General features: G+C 43.5%; 1 protein-coding gene across 1 annotated transcript in view; it reads left to right on the top strand.

Moving 5' to 3' along the window:
• Positions 1 to 20,178, top strand: part of oca2 (oculocutaneous albinism II) — a 45,345-nt gene that overhangs the window by 1,614 nt on the left and 23,553 nt on the right. Inside the window, exons 2-14 of the mRNA XM_086223490.1 lie at positions 1,443 to 1,697; positions 6,231 to 6,326; positions 7,211 to 7,405; positions 7,652 to 7,709; positions 7,874 to 7,946; positions 8,395 to 8,552; positions 8,643 to 8,725; positions 9,317 to 9,470; positions 12,045 to 12,116; positions 12,918 to 12,983; positions 14,264 to 14,320; positions 16,927 to 17,051; positions 18,082 to 18,220. Coding sequence (XP_086079616.1) covers positions 1,456 to 1,697; positions 6,231 to 6,326; positions 7,211 to 7,405; positions 7,652 to 7,709; positions 7,874 to 7,946; positions 8,395 to 8,552; positions 8,643 to 8,725; positions 9,317 to 9,470; positions 12,045 to 12,116; positions 12,918 to 12,983; positions 14,264 to 14,320; positions 16,927 to 17,051; positions 18,082 to 18,220 — 1,518 coding nt within the window. The 5' untranslated portion in view covers positions 1,443 to 1,455. The remainder of the gene's footprint in view (positions 1 to 1,442; positions 1,698 to 6,230; positions 6,327 to 7,210; positions 7,406 to 7,651; positions 7,710 to 7,873; positions 7,947 to 8,394; positions 8,553 to 8,642; positions 8,726 to 9,316; positions 9,471 to 12,044; positions 12,117 to 12,917; positions 12,984 to 14,263; positions 14,321 to 16,926; positions 17,052 to 18,081; positions 18,221 to 20,178) is intronic.

The following is a 20,178-nucleotide window of genomic DNA, read 5'->3' as shown; positions in this document are numbered from 1 at the left end:
GGGGATGTTTCCAGCTCTCAGTCAGTCCCAAAGCACTGAGGACCCGGGGTTTGTCTCTGTCTGCTGACAGCAAAGGATTCCGTTCGTTTGATTTTCTTGAGAATATTTCGGTTTTGTGGCACACTCACTTCACTTGTAGCATTTTATTATGCATCAAAGATATGGGGAAATCTTTGTTAGGTGTATGGAAAGATTGGTGACCCATCCAGGGTGAACCCCGCCTCACGCCCGAAAGCTGCTGGGATAGGCTCCAGCCCCCCCCCCCCCAACCATTAACAGGATAAGCAGTGGAAAATGGATGAAAAGGATTTTTTTTAAAAACACTAACAAAAAAACCTCAGTTGTCAATGTGATACGTCTCAGTCTACATGGTGCTAAGTCCTAAAACTCAGCCATAAGTTGGAATTGCTGATCCTGCAGCTTCCTTCTCAAATGGGATTTTGGTAAAATGCCTGAAATAAGGTCAGTGGTTCACACAATCTTCAGGGAATACAAACAGATTAAAGTGGAACCTTTTATGTGTCTTCAAACACGCGCTTGCTACCATGAGGCTCAATGAGCTTGTTGAAGGATTTGTGAAAGAAGCTGTTGGACCACAAGGAAGTTCATTCATAGCGTTATTTTAGCTTCAGCAACCTTATAAATGGTGCTCGTCTGTGAGATTATCTTGCTGAACCAAACGTTTTGGTCTCAAAATCTTACGTTTGTCACAGGACGGCTTTTCCACGATTAAAAAAGGACGACAGAAATCCAACGTAAACGTCCTGTTTTTTTGTTTTTAGTGATGCTAATTCAGTCAGCCTAGAAATACATCTCATCCCTGTGGTAAACTATGACTTACAGTTAAGGGAAAACAACCAATCCCTGCAAAGTGAGTGAACCAAGAAGTTTCCAGCTCCTATCACATGTTCTCGGGTACAGTCTTACAGTTTAAGCCCTGGCGGGTGGGGGTTTGTACGGTGCAGCTGGAGCGGAGCGTGGAGTGGGAGGTCTAGCTCGCTCTACATGTGACCACAATTTACTTAAGCATGGGCTAATTTCCTCACAGACATCCACACAAGTGGACTTTTTCCTGGACTTACAGCCACTCAGGTCACCCCCAGCTGGCCATTAGAAAGGGTGCAGGTTTAAGGCTCTTGTACAATGGCGTCTAGCTGTTGGACATACCAAGTTTTTTTTATACAGTCTATGTAGCAGATGGAGAAGTTAGCAATTGGTAGCTAAACATATGAGAGCAAAAGACACAGATATAATTACAATATTAGAATTGTAGTTTCCAGGCTGCAAAAACAAATAGACCCTAATATCACTCCATACATGTTGGATAAATAAACAGGCAGCTGCTTGGAAAATTCTTCACAATGATTTAAAAGTGACAAGGCCTTTCCTGATGGTGCAGTTTTGTGATACCCAACAAACCTCTGCTTCTTTATTCTGTCCAGCAGCAGAGTCACCATGTATTTGGAGAACAAAACCAATCTGGAGATGGAGATGTCTCAGGCGACCGCCCAGGGCCATCAGGGCAGGAACAGCCTGAGGTCACCGGAGGCCGTTGCAGGGAACTTTGGGGAGCTGCGGCTGCTGCAGGGCATCTCAGAGAGGAGAGACACCCAGAAGCTGCAGCAGTCGGCGGTCCTGCCGTCAGGACAGTGTGTCATCCACACTGAGGGCTTTGTCCCTGTACGACAAGAGGACGGGTAGGAGAGCACTTCTCTCTCAAATATGTTCAGAACATTTTTCAGCTCATGGTTTTTGTTTTGGTTGACTCTCTCAGCTCTCATGATGGATGCTAACTAGCCAATACTGGCTGTGTAAAGGCGATGCCTCCAAGTAGCCAAAACAACCAGCTGGGTGAGGGGTTGTGTTTTAATTAAATTCATGTCTCAGATATGAGAGTGTAGTTCAAGAAAAGAGTTTCACCTCCTCCCCTCGTCATCACGTTACCCTGGGAGCAATAATATGAGCAGACTGACAATCACACGTGCAGAAGCGCATTCCACACCCCGTCTTCCAGGGATATGAACATACGTGGAAAACACGCGATTTCCTCGAAAAGTATGAACATTCATGCACAAAAGACTTTGTGTGTGTGTGTGTGTGTGTGTGTGTGTGTGTGTGTGTGTGTGTGTGTGTGTGTGTGTGTGTGTGTGTGTGTGTGTGTGTGGCTGTGTGGGGCCATAACTCAGGCCCTGGGGCTGGGGTTGGAAGGGTGGGGTGCTAATCTCAAGCCCGTGGCTGTGACGTTATGTTTTGCTTCCTGCACAAAGTCAAAGTCAAAGTTGCACATGATGACGAGTGACCTACAACTGATACTTGTGTCTCCTGCTGTGAGTTTGGTTTCACACACACACACACACACACACACACACACACACACACACACACACACACAAAACTGAACAAAAGAGAGTTAGGTGAGGGTGATGGGGGAGGGTCATCTCACAAGATGAGAGACGTGATCTCAGACGCAATACAGAAGAGAGGCAGGGTAGAAAAACAATACAAGCACACAAAAGATAAAACTGAAAAGGGTTCCGCTGATGAGGTCAAGCATCCATTTGAAGGCTGGTTGCTGGTTGAAAACCCAGCTGAAAACAGAATCAACACTCACGCAGTGACATTAACTCTGGAGTAATTTGAGTTTAATATAGCGGCAACACCTGTTCACCTGCTGCATGTACAGCAATTTCTGTGCAATAAAAGCAAAATAAGTGTAACAAAATAAGCAGCATAGATGGTTTTGACCCAGACTAGGAGAGACGTTATGGTGTTGGAAGCTGTCAGCTAGTCTGACCGGCTCTGTGGGACCAAACGAGTGTCAAAGACGGGCATCTACGAACATTCAAACGATTTACCTTCAGGTATCTTGATTATTGTTTGCATCTTATTCTTTATTTTAGTAGAAATCTAGAGGAATATTGTTGAGGGGAAAAAAATCTATTTCAGAAGATTCATAAACTCTCAAAAACAAAACACCCCTCTTTTTCCAAATTAAAAAAATGATGAATTCATTTGGAAAATGAATTCATTTGGACAAACACCCTTGTCTTTTTTCAATATCTAAAAAAAAATGGGCTTTAATTATTTTTCATGAAAACTCCTGTTAATTAACTAAAACAAGGCAGAAATATATTTATTTACATGAAAACAATCCTCATTCATCCAGAAAAAAGGTATTTTTTCCTCAGCTGAATGCAATACACTTTCATGCTCAGCCATTCATGCTCAAGTTACTGTTTTGATTCACTCTCACGCCTCTCGCTGCAAAGTTCCCTGCAATTGCAAACAAAAATACAACAGCAGAATAACACAAAACAAGCAACCAGCTGAGGAAGAGAGCGCAGCATTTCACAGCACAAGAGACCCATTTATTTTAACGACCTTAAACTGGCCGCATCTGCAGTTAATGCAGCTTCTAAGACTTACTGATGGACCGTCTTTTCAAAATAAATAATGAACTAGTAATTGCGCCACACAACTGAAGAAAGGTGAATGACATTTTGACAAAGGAGGTCAAATTTTAACTTGTTAAACTCAGAAATACTTCTTTACCGGTCAGTGTTACAATATTCTAAAAATACTGTGCACTAACTTCTAAATTTAGTTCCCTTTTCTTCTGTTTGAGCTCAATATCCTCTGAGTATCCTTCACACTGACAATCTCCCTGCCAAGTCCCACCGAGGGGGGAAGGATCAGCGCTGCGCCAGGTAGAGGGGAGGGGTGGAAACATCGTTCGGTCTCCAGAAACTCTCTTTATAGTTGTATAAGAGTGTTGAAAAGGATTACTGTGGCAGACTTCCCCACTCTAACCTAGTAATTTATCCAACACCTTTCGCCCCATCCACCGATTCAAAGCACGTTACTGTCTGGGAATGTGTTTGGAGAAGCAGGCATAGGAATTTATGAATTCGTGAATGATGTCAGTCATCAAAAACAAGTTGATAAGTGAGTAGTGAAGTCTGTCAATGAACCATGTGGCTCCAGAACTGTTACAGCCGGCCTCACGCTCTCATGCAACAATCGACCAATTTTTAACAGAGAAAATTACACTTTAACGCAACAGCACATTAGTAACGACACAAAAAAGGTAATAAAACACACAAACTAACTGACTGACTGAAGGCGTTCATGTTAGCTTTACAGGCTACACCAACGACGCAAAAAGCTGGGGAGGTTTAGGGTGAAGTGTCCCCCACTTCACCACAAGGGTCACAAAAAGCATTAATACCTGGTTAATTATGCTTCAGTACTCTTGTAAGCGAGCGCTGAGGGTTATGTACGTCCCTTTATTGTACAGTGTTACCAAAAATATTGATAATATGAAACAAAAGTGCTTTCTGCGTTGTCCTCAGACTGTGTGAAAGCTTCCAGGCATTTTGACAAGCTTTGGGATTATAAGATTAGCAGAGGGGGTTGGGGGTTGGGGGTTAGGGAGGGGTTGGGGCTTTAACTTTAAAAAAGATTTCTATCCAACAGTTTGGGCCCCAGTGGGTCGATATTCTATTACGTAACATGTCTCACAGTGTCTCTAATGTTTCCTCGTAATTACTGAGACAACGACGGGGCTTGATGACCAGATAATAACGAACAAGACGTAGTGGCGCTTTTAGTTTATCTAAAGAACAACAGCTGTAAAAAGAAGAGAGATAGTAGATGATCAGAGAATGTATCAAACAAGTGTGTGTGTGTGTGTGTGTGTGTGTGTGTGTGTGTGTGTGTGTGTGTGTGTGTGTGTTCTTTTACTTGCTACATATTGAGGACTAGAATATGTAATTAACCAACAGAGTGAGGACATTTTTGGAAAGTGAGGACATTTTAGCCGGTCCTCACATCTTCAAAGGGCCGTTTGAAGGTCAAGACTTGGTTTTAGGGTCAAGGTTAGAATCAGGTTCTGGTTAGATTTAGGGTCAAGGTTAGAATCAGGTTCTGGTTAGATTTAGGGTCAAGGTTAGAATCAGGTTCTGGTTAGATTTAGGGTCAAGGTTAGAATCAGGTTCTGGTTAGATTTAGGGTCAAGGTCAGAATCAGGTTCTGGTTAGATTTAGGGTCAAGGTTAGAATCAGGTTCTGGTTAGATTTAGGGTCAAGGTTAGAATCAGGTTCTGGTTAGATTTAGGGTCAAGGTTAGAATCAGGTTCTGGTTAGATTTAGGGTCAAGGTCAGAATCAGGTTCTGGTTAGATTTAGGGTCAAGGTTAGAATCAGGTTCTGGTTAGATTTAGGGTCAAGGTTAGAATCAGGTTCTGGTTAGATTTAGGGTCAAGGTTAGAATCAGGTTCTGGTTAGATTTAGGGTCAAGGTTAGAATCAGGTTCTGGTTAGGCTTAGGGTCAAGGTTAGAATCAGGTTCTGGTTAGGTTTAGGGTCAAGGTTAGAATCAGGTTCTGGTTAGATTTAGGGTCAAGGTTAGAATCAGGTTCTGGTTAGGCTTAGGGTCAAGGTTAGAATCAGGTTCTGGTTAGGTTTAGGGTCAAGGTTAGAATCAGGTTCTGGTTAGATTTAGGGTCAAGGTTAGAATCAGGTTCTGGTTAGATTTAGGGTCAAGGTCAGAATCAGGTTCTGGTTAGATTTAGGGTCAAGGTCAGAATCAGGTTCTGGTTAGATTTAGGGTCAAGGTTAGAATCAGGTTCTGGTTAGATTTAGGGTCAAGGTTAGAATCAGGTTCTGGTTAGATTTAGGGTCAAGGTTAGAATCAGGTTCTGGTTAGATTTAGGGTCAAGGTTAGAATCAGGTTCTGGTTAGATTTAGGGTCAAGGTTAGAATCAGGTTCTGGTTAGATTTAGGGTCAAGGTTAGAATCAGGTTCTGGTTAGATTTAGGGTCAAGGTTAGGGTCGGGCAGTGAGTTGAGATGGTTAGGGTTAGGATGAGGGGCTCGGGAATGTATGACGTCAGTGAAAGTCCTCTCAAAGATATAAGTACAAGGATGCCTCTATGTGTGTGTGTGTGTGTGTGTGTGTGTGTGTGGAGACCCAGCTGTGACGCCCCTGAGGGCAGCAGCCCAGGGATAGAGTGACACATCAGGGTGTCAAAAGGCACTGTAATCATCTCTGGAGGTGTGTTGCCAGCTGCTCACCCACCTCTCTGACACCAGTGGGCTGGGGGCGCTGCTTCTCCCCTGACTGTGACAGCTGAAGGCCCTGCCGGGGTCAAAGTTCACCTTTCTTAGAAATTCTAGGGAACACATTTTTATTTTCCTTCTTTCAACCTGTTGTGTTCCCTGGTGTTGTTTCAGGCACAGTTTCAGCGTGGTTAATTTTCTCAGAGGGAAAACGACTTCAGCCAACATTAGCGAGCGGTCGCCTCTGCTGAGATTCTCTCAGGACGACAGGTGAGCCCATTCCTTACCTCAACTCAGTGACCTGATCTCCATAGGCTCCCATGGATGTCTGTGAACTACAGCCAGGTTTCTTGAAGCCTGAGGCCCAATCATGAATGTTCTTGCAGTGTGAGAAAATCCAGGCTGCATCCACTTTGCTTTGTATCTTTACCAAACGGCACCATAATCCCGATGCATGTGGGGATTTTTGCATCCTCCGGCCTGTCTGGCACCCTGACTGACGTCAACAGTGTCTATCCTGATGCTGAGCAGTAGGATACAACAATGATGCTGACACACACACACACACACACACACCACATTGTCAATCCAGGGTCTTTCTGCTTGCTAACATTTTGATAACTTGGCTAATATTCATTAAATATCCTTACATCCCCACCTCGGGTTCTTTGTGAAGGACAGACAGCTCATTCGTCCTCTTTGTGAGACAGAGGAATGCATTCACAGTCGTTTTGTTCTGTCTTTTCTTTTTCTTCTCTGAGAACACGACTGCTAGCATCACACACTGCGCTTCTGCCGTGGTAGCCATGATTTACACTCCCTGACCACCTATGTGCCTGCACTTGGTCACGATGGCGGCAGGTGATGGTATAACAACAACATACACTGATTGGTCAGGATCACACCTGTGGTATTGCATGTCTCTCGTCCAAGACAGGACTAGACTTTTATGGCTTAGCTTGACACGGTGGTGCCATGAAAGACAAAACAGGCCTCGTACTCTGATCCAGATGTTAGTTTACTACGATGGATCTTCCCTTTACTAGCCGATATTTTAACTGCTCAGTAGTATTGGCACTAGCCAGCCTACATCCACAGCTTGTGTGTCTGAAGTCATGGATACCAGAGGTCTGATGGCGCTGATTCTGTTCCAGTATAACCTACATGACCCTACATGACCCCAGCTACTACGGAGGTGAGGAGCCCTGGGACAACAACAGTTCCCTGGACCTGGAGAGGAGGTTCCGGCTGGGCAGCGAGGTCACCAGTCTCTCTTTGTCCCGCTCCAGCTCCTCAGACAAGAATGACCATCTGGACAATCTCAGCTTCAGACTCGCCAGCAGCGTGAGGTGAGGCGACTTCTCTTGGATTGGATTAGTTTATGGTTTTCCTAAATGTTGCCCAAGCTCCGTCAGTATGTAAGCTGAGGTCTATGAGCTGTGGGGACTTGTCACACCTGGCCTGTTCTTGAACTACAACCCCTCTTGACCTACTCAACCTGAAACAAGCTTTGACCAACAACTTGTACTAAACAATGTGTAGTAATGAGCCATCCCTATGCTGCAAACAAAGCATCATCTTCTTTTTTGTCCCAGATGCTGCTTGAGAGTCTCCAAAGTCGCCACCATCTTTACGATTGTAGTTCTCTGCAGTGTAAGTGGATTAACTCACCCTATCGATTGCGCGGTAGCTTTCCCCCACTTTGAGACTGTGACACCACAAGACAAAGGCATACTGCATTCACTGCACATTTTTGTGAAGTCTTGGGCATTAACTGTGTGGAATGAATGACACTATTGACTTTACTCTGGTTGCAGCTGTTCTTCAGCATGTATCCAGACCGAGACAACCCTTGGAGGATGCTGGCCGTTTCTTCAACGGAGAGCTTCTGTATCCTTTCCTCATCATCATCTAAGCGCCAAAAAAAGAACAGGTTTTAGGTCAAATAAATCAGACATACAGTGATTTGAAAAAAGGATACCAGTCAAAGACACAAATACATTCATTATACATCGCTCTACTACTTATCCTGTTAAGGGTCACGGGGGGTGTGGGGGGGTGGAGCCTATCCCGGCAGCCTTCAGGTGAGAGGCGGGGTTCACCCTGGACGGGTCACCAGTCCATGGCAGGGCCAACACATAGAGACAGACAACCATTGGCTCTCCCAGCCACACCTACGGTCAATTTAGAGTCTGGATTAACCTGGTCCCCTCTTGATGTCTTTGGACTGTGGAGGAAGCTGGAGTACCAGAGAGAACCCACACAGGAACAGGGAGAACATGCAGACAAATACCTTCATTCTATGCACATTATTCTCTTGACGTCCTGCGTCTCACAGCGATGAACCTGACAGATTTCCAAGACAACGCACTGCTAAAGCTACAGGTGGGAGGTCCTTTCACTGGAGGGATGGTGGACCTCACCAACCAGGAGTACATCCTGATCCAGGTGGAGCAGACCGACCCTCCGGGACAAAGGAGGCGGAGGACTCAGCAGGTGAGAACCTCTGCGTGTTACACATTTCCATCATTTCTGTGTGTGCAAAGTGCCAAGTTTTAAAACATTTTATCTTTTTTTTGTGATCAGGTGATTCATAATTGGACCATTCCTCTACACAGCGAACGAAGCGACCAAATTTTGTTGACAAAAACCTTTGAGATGCTCAGCAGGTACCCAGAACATGGATTGGAATGTGTTGGTTTTAGCATCCATTTGGACTTGAACGTGATACCAAAACGTATTACTTGCCTTTCAGGTACTCACAGGTAGGTGTTTGGGCCTTTTTCCCTCCCGCATCACTTTTTTGTGACTTCAGAATACAGAAAGAGCCGACCCGGTGTGTTTAGCTTGACGTTAATTGTGAATGACAACTAACAAGAGCTTCAGGAATGACACAACAGCGACACTGCACAAAAATGTCCATTTACAAAGAGTCGAGCTCACACTTCTGATTTGGTGCTATAATGAACGAGCCCTTAAGCAGACAGGTAGCTTGATTTTGAAATGTAAGTGTTTGTGGATTACTGAGCCTATACGGCTGGATGATGCAGACTTGGACGGTTGGGATGTTGTTAGCCTCATGCTAAATTTACGTGGCTGGCTCCTCCTGCTTTCTGAAGAAGTGATGGAGGAGGGAAAAAAAGTCTTTGTGAAATCAAGACATTTCTTCACGCTCGAAAGGCAAAGTTTACGTTTCGGATGAAGCGTCTGTGCTGCAGCTTCATTGAACCAGTCAACAACGAGTGCTGTATCCCTCACAGTGACCCCGTCATCATCACAGTCCAGGCCTTCCTGCAGGATAATGAGGTGGTGCCGTTATCCATGACCCACCAGTCGCTCTATGTCAGCGTGGAGACTCAGGTGGCCATCGCCGGGATCATCCTGACTGGCGTCTATATCCTCATCATCTTTGAGGTACTCCCAGGAGGATGAACCGTTGTGGTCTCACTAGCTGCTGGCTGGTTGGAGGAGGGTAGGATGGATAGAGCACTCCATGAGAAGGAGCACTGGTATAGTCATAGTATATCAAAGCTTCACAGCAGCACCAGTCTTTTAAATACAATTTTTAAAATTACTAAACATTTACAGCACTCACCATACACTAACATTAAGTACATTTACTTAAAGTTCTAGTATATTTCCAGTGTATACTTTATGAACCAAGTGTATAGATACCAATGTACGAGTAGTGTACATCAGTATATCATGGTTTAAGGTCACCCACAAAGTTTATTAAAGTCATGTCACCTTCAACTCTCATTTTGTACTGCAAATACTATGAACTGTACTGGAAGTGAACTGACAGGTGTGCAGCAAGTTATGATTCATTTAACCTGAGGTGCACTGCAGTAAACCTATACACGTAGTGTAATAGTCCAGATGTACCACTTACCAATTTACTAAAGTATTGCAGTGTAAAGGTATAGTTTGAGTGCAAAGTAGTTTTAGAGTTTCGTTTTGAAGATCAATGTACTTGATACAAATACTCTACTAGTGTCCTTGTTGTTTACTTCTTGCCCAGTTTGTAGTGGCAGTAAACACTCTTTCTGCATTGAACTGTCATTATGAAGAAAATATTGAATGCATAGCAGTGACCACAGAATAATGAGAATATCTGGAACATTACGGATCAAGAATTATTAAGATACAACTCTGTCATGGCTTCCTGCAGTAAATTTAAAATCAGCAAAGAACAATGAATTTGGACATAAGTTTAAGTGAGGCTTTGTCTCTGGTAATAACATAAAAAGTAAGGGGTTTTTTGGGTTCAAGATAATTATTCTGATTTTACTTTTTTATCAGGGTATTACTGACAAGTCTTATTTCTACCATTTAAATCATTAGCAAACCATTCACAAAGGATTACAAATGACTGACACGTTACTTATGCAGTCATCAGTTCTGACAACCAACAAGTCATTGATTGATTTCCAGTCACAGTCGATGATGATCAGGTATCAGGTTTTAATTGTGAACAATTGATCCCTGCCCATTAGCCCTCATTAATTAGATGCGCTGCACTGTCACTCCTCATCTCACACAGACTTGTGGAGTTTAGGAATCCCTGGATGTTAAGGCTGTCGCGTTCTACATATCCAGAGAGTGTTTGGTTTGATCAGACAGGCTCATCCTCCTGATCGTGACCAGGTGTGAACTCGTGAGCTCACCAAGAGTGACGCAAAGTCAAAAGAGATTCACGAGACAGGGCTGCAGCTTCTGGTCTGACACACACACACACACACACACACACACACACACACACACACACACACACACACACACACACACACACACACACACTTATGTGTCATCCCTGTAAGTGACAGCTATGATTGCAGAGGCTGTAATTGAAAGTGTGGGGAGGGTCTCTAAAAGGGCCATTCAGGCATCAGACAGATGCCATCTGACTGCTGCTCCACCAGGACTCCATTTGAGAATGTGTCACTCCTCTGCAAAGATTTGCTCTCCTCCATTAGACTTCAGTCTGATAGAAACCTGACATAAACCTCTTAATGTGAGAGCACATACTGTACCCTTTTTGTCAGGTTGTTAAAATAAGGAATCTCTCGGTGACTGGACAACAAATGTTCCTGTTCTCAAATGGGTGCATCCCAGGAGCTCACACAGAGGTCTAGTGAAAATATCAGAGGTGAACTAGGATTTCAGTTTATTGCATCTGCACGTACCAGAGATTCTGAACAAAACTAGAGCACACAGAGAGTAAACACTTCTGCAAAGAGAATTGGAATTTGAACAAATATCTTGAAACAAAACTATATTTCTGAATGTCTGCCTGGTTTATGGTGTAGTGCAGCAGATGCCAAAAAAAAGAAAAGAAAAGAAAAGACAGTGACAGTGTTCTCGTCACAAAACAACAGAATTAACACGCAATCAGACTAGCGTATACATAGATGGCTTCACTCCTCATTGTTTGAATCCCTCATTTTGAATCCTCATCTAATCAACGCGTTTGTGGATTAATTTCAGCTCCCTGTAGTTCTCCAGCTCTAGGGAACTGTGTTTTTCCCGTACAGGTGCTAGACTTTAACTATTCTTAAAAAAACAGACAAAAAAAGGGGTTACAGGTATCAGAAAACCTATTCCTAAAACCTCCCTCATTCTGGCTGCTATACATGAGATGACCTACTTTCCTGCAATATATTATGATGGCATAAATGTCAGGAGCAGCTGTGCTCATCCATTCTCATCACAGGCCTCACTCTTTAATTATCTGGTGCATCATAAATGTGGGGGGGGGGGGAACCTGGTGGAGGAGAGGAACTCTTAGCCTCATGAATCCGACCAGAATACCTTCCAAAAACATCTGAGCGGCAGTTGAAAAAAAAGAAAAGTCATGTGGCCCATGTGCTTGTCCAAGGCGCGAGTCTGACGAGAGACGATTTCTAGTTGCATTCTTGTGTTGTTCTTCTGTTGTGAGGCATTCACGCCACGTCATTCACGTCGCTTGTCATCTGTTCGTATTTTCAGATTGTCCATCGCACCCTGGCAGCCATGTTGGGTTCATTAGCCGCCTTAGCTGCTCTCGCTATCATTGGTGACGTAAGTCTCTTTCATTCCTCTGCGTCAGTGAGCGTAAAAGAACACTTGAACTCATCAGTTGACCAAAGTTCTGTTCACACACAGTCAGCAAGTGAGGCGGGTAAAAGGGACAATGAAAAGCAATAAATACAAAGTAAGCAAATGTTTGTGTCACGTAGCTAAACGGAGCATAACTTGTGAGGTCAAGAATTAAAAGTAAAAAGGAAACGTTGTCTCAAAAGTGATTTTGGAGTGAATGGATACGGGTTGAATAACACAACTGCAGTGAAATATTCATTTGCAAGAAGTTCATTTGCCTCCACCTGAACTGGTGCAGAGGAGAATGATGCGTTTTTGTCGGAGGCGTTGAAGAGAGTTTCGACTGAACTGAATGTCTTCTTCACCCGGAGGTTGAAGCCGGAAACATTCATGTCTATTCTTTTATTTTCTACATTGTTCGCTATCAGAACATTTTATTGTTTCAATCTAATGCAACAACAACAACAAAAATCATAGATTTGTATCAATGGCAATTTGTAATTTCACCAGATCTTTGTGTTACATGCATATTTTCATTTTCTGAATGGATGAACGGACGGCTGGCGTCCTCTCTGTGTGCCACCTGTGCTTTCCCAGCTGTGACAGAGACCTGCAGCATCCAGCGGCCGGAGCGATGGAGGAGTTCTGCTCAAACACAGATTTGGCAGATTTCTGCTAGCCTCTATAATCTGTACTTTTTCTTCTTTATCTTCCTCCTCACAGAGCTGATAATTGCAAATAAATATCCATGAAATCTGATTATTTCGGTTGTCTCTCCCACAGCGCCCCAGTCTGGTTACTGTGGTCGAGTGGATCGACTATGAGACGCTGGCTCTTCTGTTTGGAATGGTGAGACTCCTCTTAGATGCTCGCTGTATTTAACATCACTTTATTTGCAGTTTAAACCAGAGATAACTATTTTTGATTGTCTGATTATACACAGAAAAAAAAACTTTACTGCCATGTCTTATTTTAACATTCCCTGACATGATTACATTCCCATCTCACGGCCACAGTAACTTTTCCCCCTGTTGAGAGTGATGTCGCTATGGTGAAATTGCTAGTATAAAGTCTTGTCTCCATGGAAACAAACATGTCACGTTTTCGTAGGAATCGAAAAATATTTCCACAGAGAAGCAGGGGAATCCTAAAGTGAGACTGGACAAGTCTGGAAGATTCAATCTCAGATAGACCAGCCGTTCAACCCTACAGCAGGTCACACCTTCACCAAATATCTGTCTCCATTATTCACATGAGAAATGGCTCTGGAGGATAAGTGATTCCTACCATTTGCAGTGATGCACGACCAGGTTGCTTCATTTGGACGATGTCCACGAGCAGCAGCTGCCGGGGAAATTTTCATCTCATTCTGTGACATACAGCAGAGGGAGCAGCTGAAAGCATTCCAAACCTATAGAGAGGCAGCGAAAGGATATTTTACGTCTTTGAATGCTCCAGTTGCATGATTCTTTCTGCTGCAGCTCGCTGTCAAACATAATGAAGCTTGGGTTAGTTTTCAATCACTGATTGATACTGATCGTTGCTCTCGAAGCACTACGAGGCAGAGTCACAATGAAAAGAGGATCCACGCTGCACGTATTTCTGCTTAGAGAGGGTCTCAACCTCTGGTCTACGGTTCCTTGGTGGGTGGTGGAAGGCATTTAAGATGAAGCACTTTTTGCGGGGGATTTTTTTTTTTTTGTGTGTGTGCGTAGTTGAATATCAAAGATAGAAATGAAACTTTAAAACCTATAAAGTTAGTGGAAAATTTGGAATGATAAATTATTATTCAGTGAATTCATCTTCAAACAATGTCATCAATCTGAGACGCTCAGTTTGAGCGGCTAAGTGGTCGCGCGAGGCTGCGGTGTGGTGAATAGAGGAAACTCAAGAGGGGAATGTACTGCAGAAGTGATCTGCATGTTCTTTCACAGAACAATAAGACATTTGTGGATTTGAGCTCTTCGTCTTTTTTAATAGATCGTGCAGGTGGACCTTGAAGTAGAGAAGGTTTAGGAGCCATTTCCTGACCTTTAGCTTCATCTTCGTTGCCTGCAAATATGTTGATTGCTTTTGAAGCCGTGAACTGTGATTTCTTTCGTTTAATGAGGACATGCTCTCTCTTACAGATGGTGCTGGTGGCCATTTTTTCAGAGACGGGCTTCTTTGATTATTGTGCGGTGAAGGTGAGTTCATTATGATGATGGATCCCAGTGCTGAAGTAGAAAATGGAAAGATCATCAGCCAGTTGAACTTAAGTTTTACCCTCAGACAGAGTTTGAATACTACCAACATTTGCAGGGTGGCAGCAGCTGCAGTAGTTCAAACACACAACTTCAATCGTTCATGTTCGTTGTAACTTGAAAACTTTACTGGCCCAGTAACATCCCAACACCCTATGATGTAGTTTGATGGTTTAACCACTCGATGTCACTCTAGTTATTTTACATTAGCAGAGCTTGTAGGCTCTAATTATCCCCTAATCATAATTGTTATGTGTCCTTTGTGTTGTTGCTGGTGAGTAGCGATAGGGTTTTAGCTGTTAGCTTCTTTAGCTGTTGCAAAAATATTCAAAGCTAAAGGAGCACGAGCAACAACACAATAACACAACCTGTAATAAGAACAGAGCTGTTTTTGTGACAATAATTGCATGAGTTTGGATGTTAAGCAGGTGTACTGTAGATTCACAGATTCACTATCAAACTAACCAGCCTCCATGCAGCAGTGGGCTTTACACCCTAAATTAGGGGACTGTTTACTTACAGATGGTGCAATGGGCTGCTGTAGAATTACAGACAAGCATTTTAAACATGATGTGTTACATCCACCATCCATTTTCTTCTGCTTATCCTGTTGAGGGTCACGGGGGTGGGGTTGGGGGGGTGGAGCCTATCCCAGCAGCTTTCAGGAGAGAGGTGGGGTTCACCCTGGACAGGTCACCGGTCCATCACAGGACCAACACATAGAGACAGACAACCACTGGCTCTCCCAGCCACGCCTACGGTCAATTTAGAGTCTGGATTAACCTGGTCCCTCTTGATGTCTTTGGACTGTGGAGGAAGCTGGAGTACCAGAGAGAACCCAGCAGGAACAGGGAGAACATGGAGACTCACCCAGAAAGACCCCGTGATGGAGCCGGGTTCGAATCCAGAACCTTTTTGCTGTGAGGCCACAGTGCTGACCACTGCACCACCGTGCCGATGATGTGTTACAGTAATTCATGAAAGCTCATTTAGTCCAACATGTGCAGTGAGTATTGTACATGTTCACGTTTATCGGATGACACGTCGGCATCTTAGTGCAACTTTTCGATGAGACTAACTTGAGAGCTGTCTCGGAGGTTACGATCCTGTCGCTAATTCTGATGAAACACATGACAAGCCTGTAGTTTAGATTTTGACTCATTTGATGTGACGGCTGTTTAGGATGACCTTTGTTATCTAAGATGACCCGAACCGTCGTGATGCTTGTCTGCACATGCTGTCTTAGAAGTGCCGCTCTGTAATTGGCTGACAAGAGTGACATTTGTTCTGTTTTGTGAGAGAGTTCAGAAAAGTAGGTCAGTTCTGTCTGTGGAGATGAGCTGAATTTGTTGAGTTGAGGAATTGTTTATGCTTCCTCGCCGGCGAGAGTCGTGGCCACAGGCGTTGTGCTCTCGGGTTGTCAGTCTGTCTGTCTGTCCATATGTCGGCCCTCTTCCCTGTCAGTGTGATGTCTCAGGGAATTTTGTCAAATTTGGCAAAAACATCCACTTGGATTGAATGATGAACTGATTAAATTTTGATGGTCAAGGGTCACCGTGATGTCACAGAACATGTTTTTGGGCATTAAATAATACGGTGAATTTTCAGACAAATGCCATAAAAGATCTTAGGAAAGAATAACTTTTAATATTCAGAGGGTCAAAGGTCGGTTTCACGGGCTTATCGAAATGTTTCGTAGAAAACATGGTGGGTAAAAGTCGTTGAAAATGTTGAATTACTGTGATTTAAAGATGTCGGTACCTCTCAGGAGTGTTAAATTTTACACCACTATTGATCTTCATCCATTCAATAAAAGAGGAGAAATTCTCACACTTTTCTCTGTAAACAGTAGAAGATAAATCCTCCTCTCTGAAGGTCAGAGTTTCCTGCTAGCAGAAAGCATCTCTGGGATTCTGAGTTTTCAACCCTGAATATTCTCTGAAGATGTTGAGGAGGATTGAATCTCTTTGTCCTCCTGCTACAGTAGCCCAGGAGAACAGAGGGATCATGAGGGCTCATGAATTTTAAGCGTAAGCAGGACAAGGGCAGCCACTCCAAATTAAAATAGCTTCTCAGAGAAGGACTTAGCAGCTCTGACACACTGTGCCGTGACATTCAAAAGGTGGCTTCCCTGAGCCTCTTGAATGACTTGACACTGGGATTACGTCAGGACGGGGGAAGATTGTGTTTGTGAGTGTGAATCTGATTCTCACAAGGCTACTTTTGAAACCCAGCAGCACTTCTCATCATGGAAAATATAAATTCACATCACGGTGATTGTACGCAAGTAAAGTAAATCATGTCTTTGGGTAAAAGCAATAACAGCCACCACGCCCACTGGTTACATACCCATGAAAGCATGTGTGCCTATTTACATCATTTTTTTCTTGTGTTCCATGACATTCTGAAGGCTTTGGAAGCATAAAACCCATCTCGCATGTCAGAAATCAGCGATACCACTAATGGTTTCCCCCAGATCCTTTGACTTTACTTCATTTTTGCAAAGCTTGAAAGGAACTGAGGAGTCCTCACATGACATGTTCCTGCAGGCCTACCAGCTATCCAGAGGAAGAGTGTGGCCCATGATCATCATCCTCTGTCTCATTGCTGCCATCCTCTCAGCGTTCCTGGACAATGTCACCACCATGATGCTGTTCACCCCTGTAACCATAAGGTAGCACCTCTTCATTGTCTTCTTTTTGTAGAATAGTCATCGGAAAATTGTTTTTCACGGTCTGCTTTCGTTCAAATTACACCTTTTTATGTCTTCAGAGATGCCGGCTGCTTTTTGTAAAATGTTTCAGACTTCATTCATTCAAAGCTATTCTTAGATATGTATTAGGAAGCAATTATTTTATTATTTATCCCCCCACCCTTTCAAAATTGTTGTATCAAACAAAAAAAGAGTGAAATGAATAATATAAAGGGATTACCCAAAAAAATCAATAAATATTAAAAACTAAGTACATAAAAGAAAAAGATGCTAATTGGCCTACATTTACATCTCTCCTTCTCTACTTCTGCATCACCGGCGGCAGATTTTAGGTTCCGTGTCTTTCTTAGGGACGGTTTGTCCCTGGGGAACCAGGGGATTGACTTAAAAACCTCCCGATTACTCCACAGCCTCGCTCCCCCCTGAGCCATGCAGTCCTACAGTTTTCCGTGGAGTTCAATGAACACATCAACACAGAATAAATCACGTGTGCTGCCCACCCCTTCCTCTCCATTGTTGTTAATATATCTATTTTCTGCCCATGAGTTGAGTCGGCACCGTGAACTATTGTAAAGGTCTCAGAATCAATCTTGCTGCCCAAAGGTCGGGCCTAGAAGGACACTCTGCAGGGCACGTAGGCCACCCCTGCCAAGGCCAGACTAAAGTTGTTTTTGCCATGTTGGATTCATCCCTGAGCCGTGCTGCACCGCTCAGACAGCCTGGTAGATTTTGTGTAATCCTGCTAACAGACACACAAACACGAGTGAAAACCTCCTTGGCAGACATAATAAAGATGATGATTTCCTGAAATTAGAAACCTATTACACATCACACAGATCCAAGCAGCAGGGGGGAGATCATGCCCAGCTGGGATGTAACAGGACCAATATCTTTACTGATACATTTTTTTTATTCTGTATATTTATTTCTCCCACCCTTCTGCAATCCAATCAGTGCTAAATGGCTTTTCTGTCTCTATCTGATTTTACAGGTTGTGTGAGGTGCTTAATCTAGACCCCAGACATGTCCTGATTGCAGAAGTAATCTTCACCAACATCGGAGGGGCTGCCACAGCTGTCGGAGATCCACCCAATGTGATAATAGTATCAAATCAGGACCTGCGTAAAGAAGTAGGCACTTTCACAGCTCGTTTCCTGAATTTGCCACTTATAAAACGCTGCGATCTGAGGCACGAATCAAAGCGAGTCCCTCTGACCTGTGGGTTTAATAAGATGAGGGTAAATGAGCCAACAGCTGTGACAGGTGAATGACTAAATGAGAAACGCGGACAGATTCAAGCGAAATTTTAGTCACGACTCTCACCTATCGCACTTTATTTGTCTTTGTTCTGTCTTAATTGAGGCAGCAACGTCGGGTGGATTCATTTCACTGACTTTGTTGCAGACTCGACTGCCTGATCACGTTGGAGCGTCGGGCGATTCTGAGGTCACTGCAGTGATCAAAAGACCATCATCAGGACTTTTCCGCATTGATCGGTTTTACTCTTGGAATATGACTTCAGAAAAGTTTGACTTTGTATGCAGTCTTCGTCAAAAACAGACACAAAATACACCTGTAGTTTTTTGCTATGTCTATGTCGTTATGAAAGGCCTGCCGCTGCAACATTGATAGACAGCAGTAATTAAACACAAACACCTTTGTAAAGACAGAGATGAACGGTGGTTTAAACCTCCAACAACGCAGTGGACAATATTTGGATATTGATCAAAGTTTTTGGATTTAATTACTCTAAATTAATTGCGCATGTTAATATCTTATTTGAATGTATCAATGAATAGATGAGCTTTTTATTGTTATCTTGTTTTATTTCATGCGCATTCAGAACGCTTCTCACTGTCCGAAGGGAACGTTCAGCCAGGTGTAAAACAGGTGATTAAAATCTCACAATCTGATTGGTCGAGAACGTAAAGTACTGTTATGATGTGATTCACCTCAAATTCAAGTCTTTAAATACCTTCCTGCAGCTACAGTAACTTGTAGCAGCACAGAGCTGCAGTCCACATCAAGACGCTCCTGAAGAGGTGTGTTTCTGGGGGCGGAGCCTCAGTGATTGTTTCTGTACCAAAAACCCAAATTCATTGTGATTCGCGATTTATGTTACACTGGATTATGTTTTAAGGAGAAGAACTTTCCCCTGCAGTTCCCTGGTTGCTGTTCCTCTATCACCAGGGATGTATGGAGTTTCCTGAGGGCTTTAAGCGCACTTGTTGTCAAAGAAAACGTTAACTGTTGCTAACTTCACCGGCTCAGCAGCCTCCCGGTAACCACGGCAGAACCGGGACCAGAAACACACTCTGAGCCTGATGGAGACCAGTAAGACAACAGGGAGTCCAGTACCAAGATGGTATTTTCACATTATTCCCTGTAATCAAACTTGCCTCCGCATGGATGCTGCGTGTTTTCCCTCTGAGCGTGTTCAGTGACGCGTGGTCTTCTTCTTCGTTTTAATTTCTAACCGATTACTCACAGCTAAGGCGTATTGTGATCCTCCAATGGTTTCTTGCAACTCTCCATTTACAAGCTAAATCAAAGAATCCAGATTCCTCGCTTTGTTTTTTTCCAGATATTTTATTCACATAACTCAAAAGCTCATAGATTTATGGCCTTAGCAGTGCACTCACACTCCTTCCTCCACATGTTACTGATATGAACAGTGCCCCTGCTCAGCACAACTTCTCTATGCATTTAAACAAGCGTGAGTCACGACCCATATTTAAACTGATGCACGCTCTATGAATGGAGATCCAGCGGCAGTGAAACCAATTCCTATTTTTGCCGCTGCCATCATAAATCATGAGGATTAAACTTGTCAAAACAGAAACTTCTACAAGCGCAGCAGCACATATTGTTGCGTGCTGCTCCTCCTGTAGTCAAACAAGTTAGGATAAGATCTTAAACATGTATGTTATTGTGTAAATGCCTGTAGAGTTAATACAGCCATGAGCTACACAGGAGATCGGAGATTCTCTCCCACTGGACTCTTTATCATTCCTGCCTCCTTCTCCTCTGCTCCTGGAACACGCAGCCTGTTGTGGTGTACATTTACTCTTCTAGTGGTGTACCAGGG

This window comes from Aulostomus chinensis, chromosome 14 (assembly GCF_037954235.1).
Source record: "Aulostomus chinensis isolate RoL2024-O1b breed Wild chromosome 14, RoL_Achi_v1.0, whole genome shotgun sequence".
Lineage (NCBI taxonomy): Eukaryota > Metazoa > Chordata > Actinopteri > Syngnathiformes > Aulostomidae > Aulostomus > Aulostomus chinensis.
The sequence above is the reverse complement of the archived record's forward strand: the minus strand, read 5'-3'. Positions and strand labels throughout refer to the sequence as shown.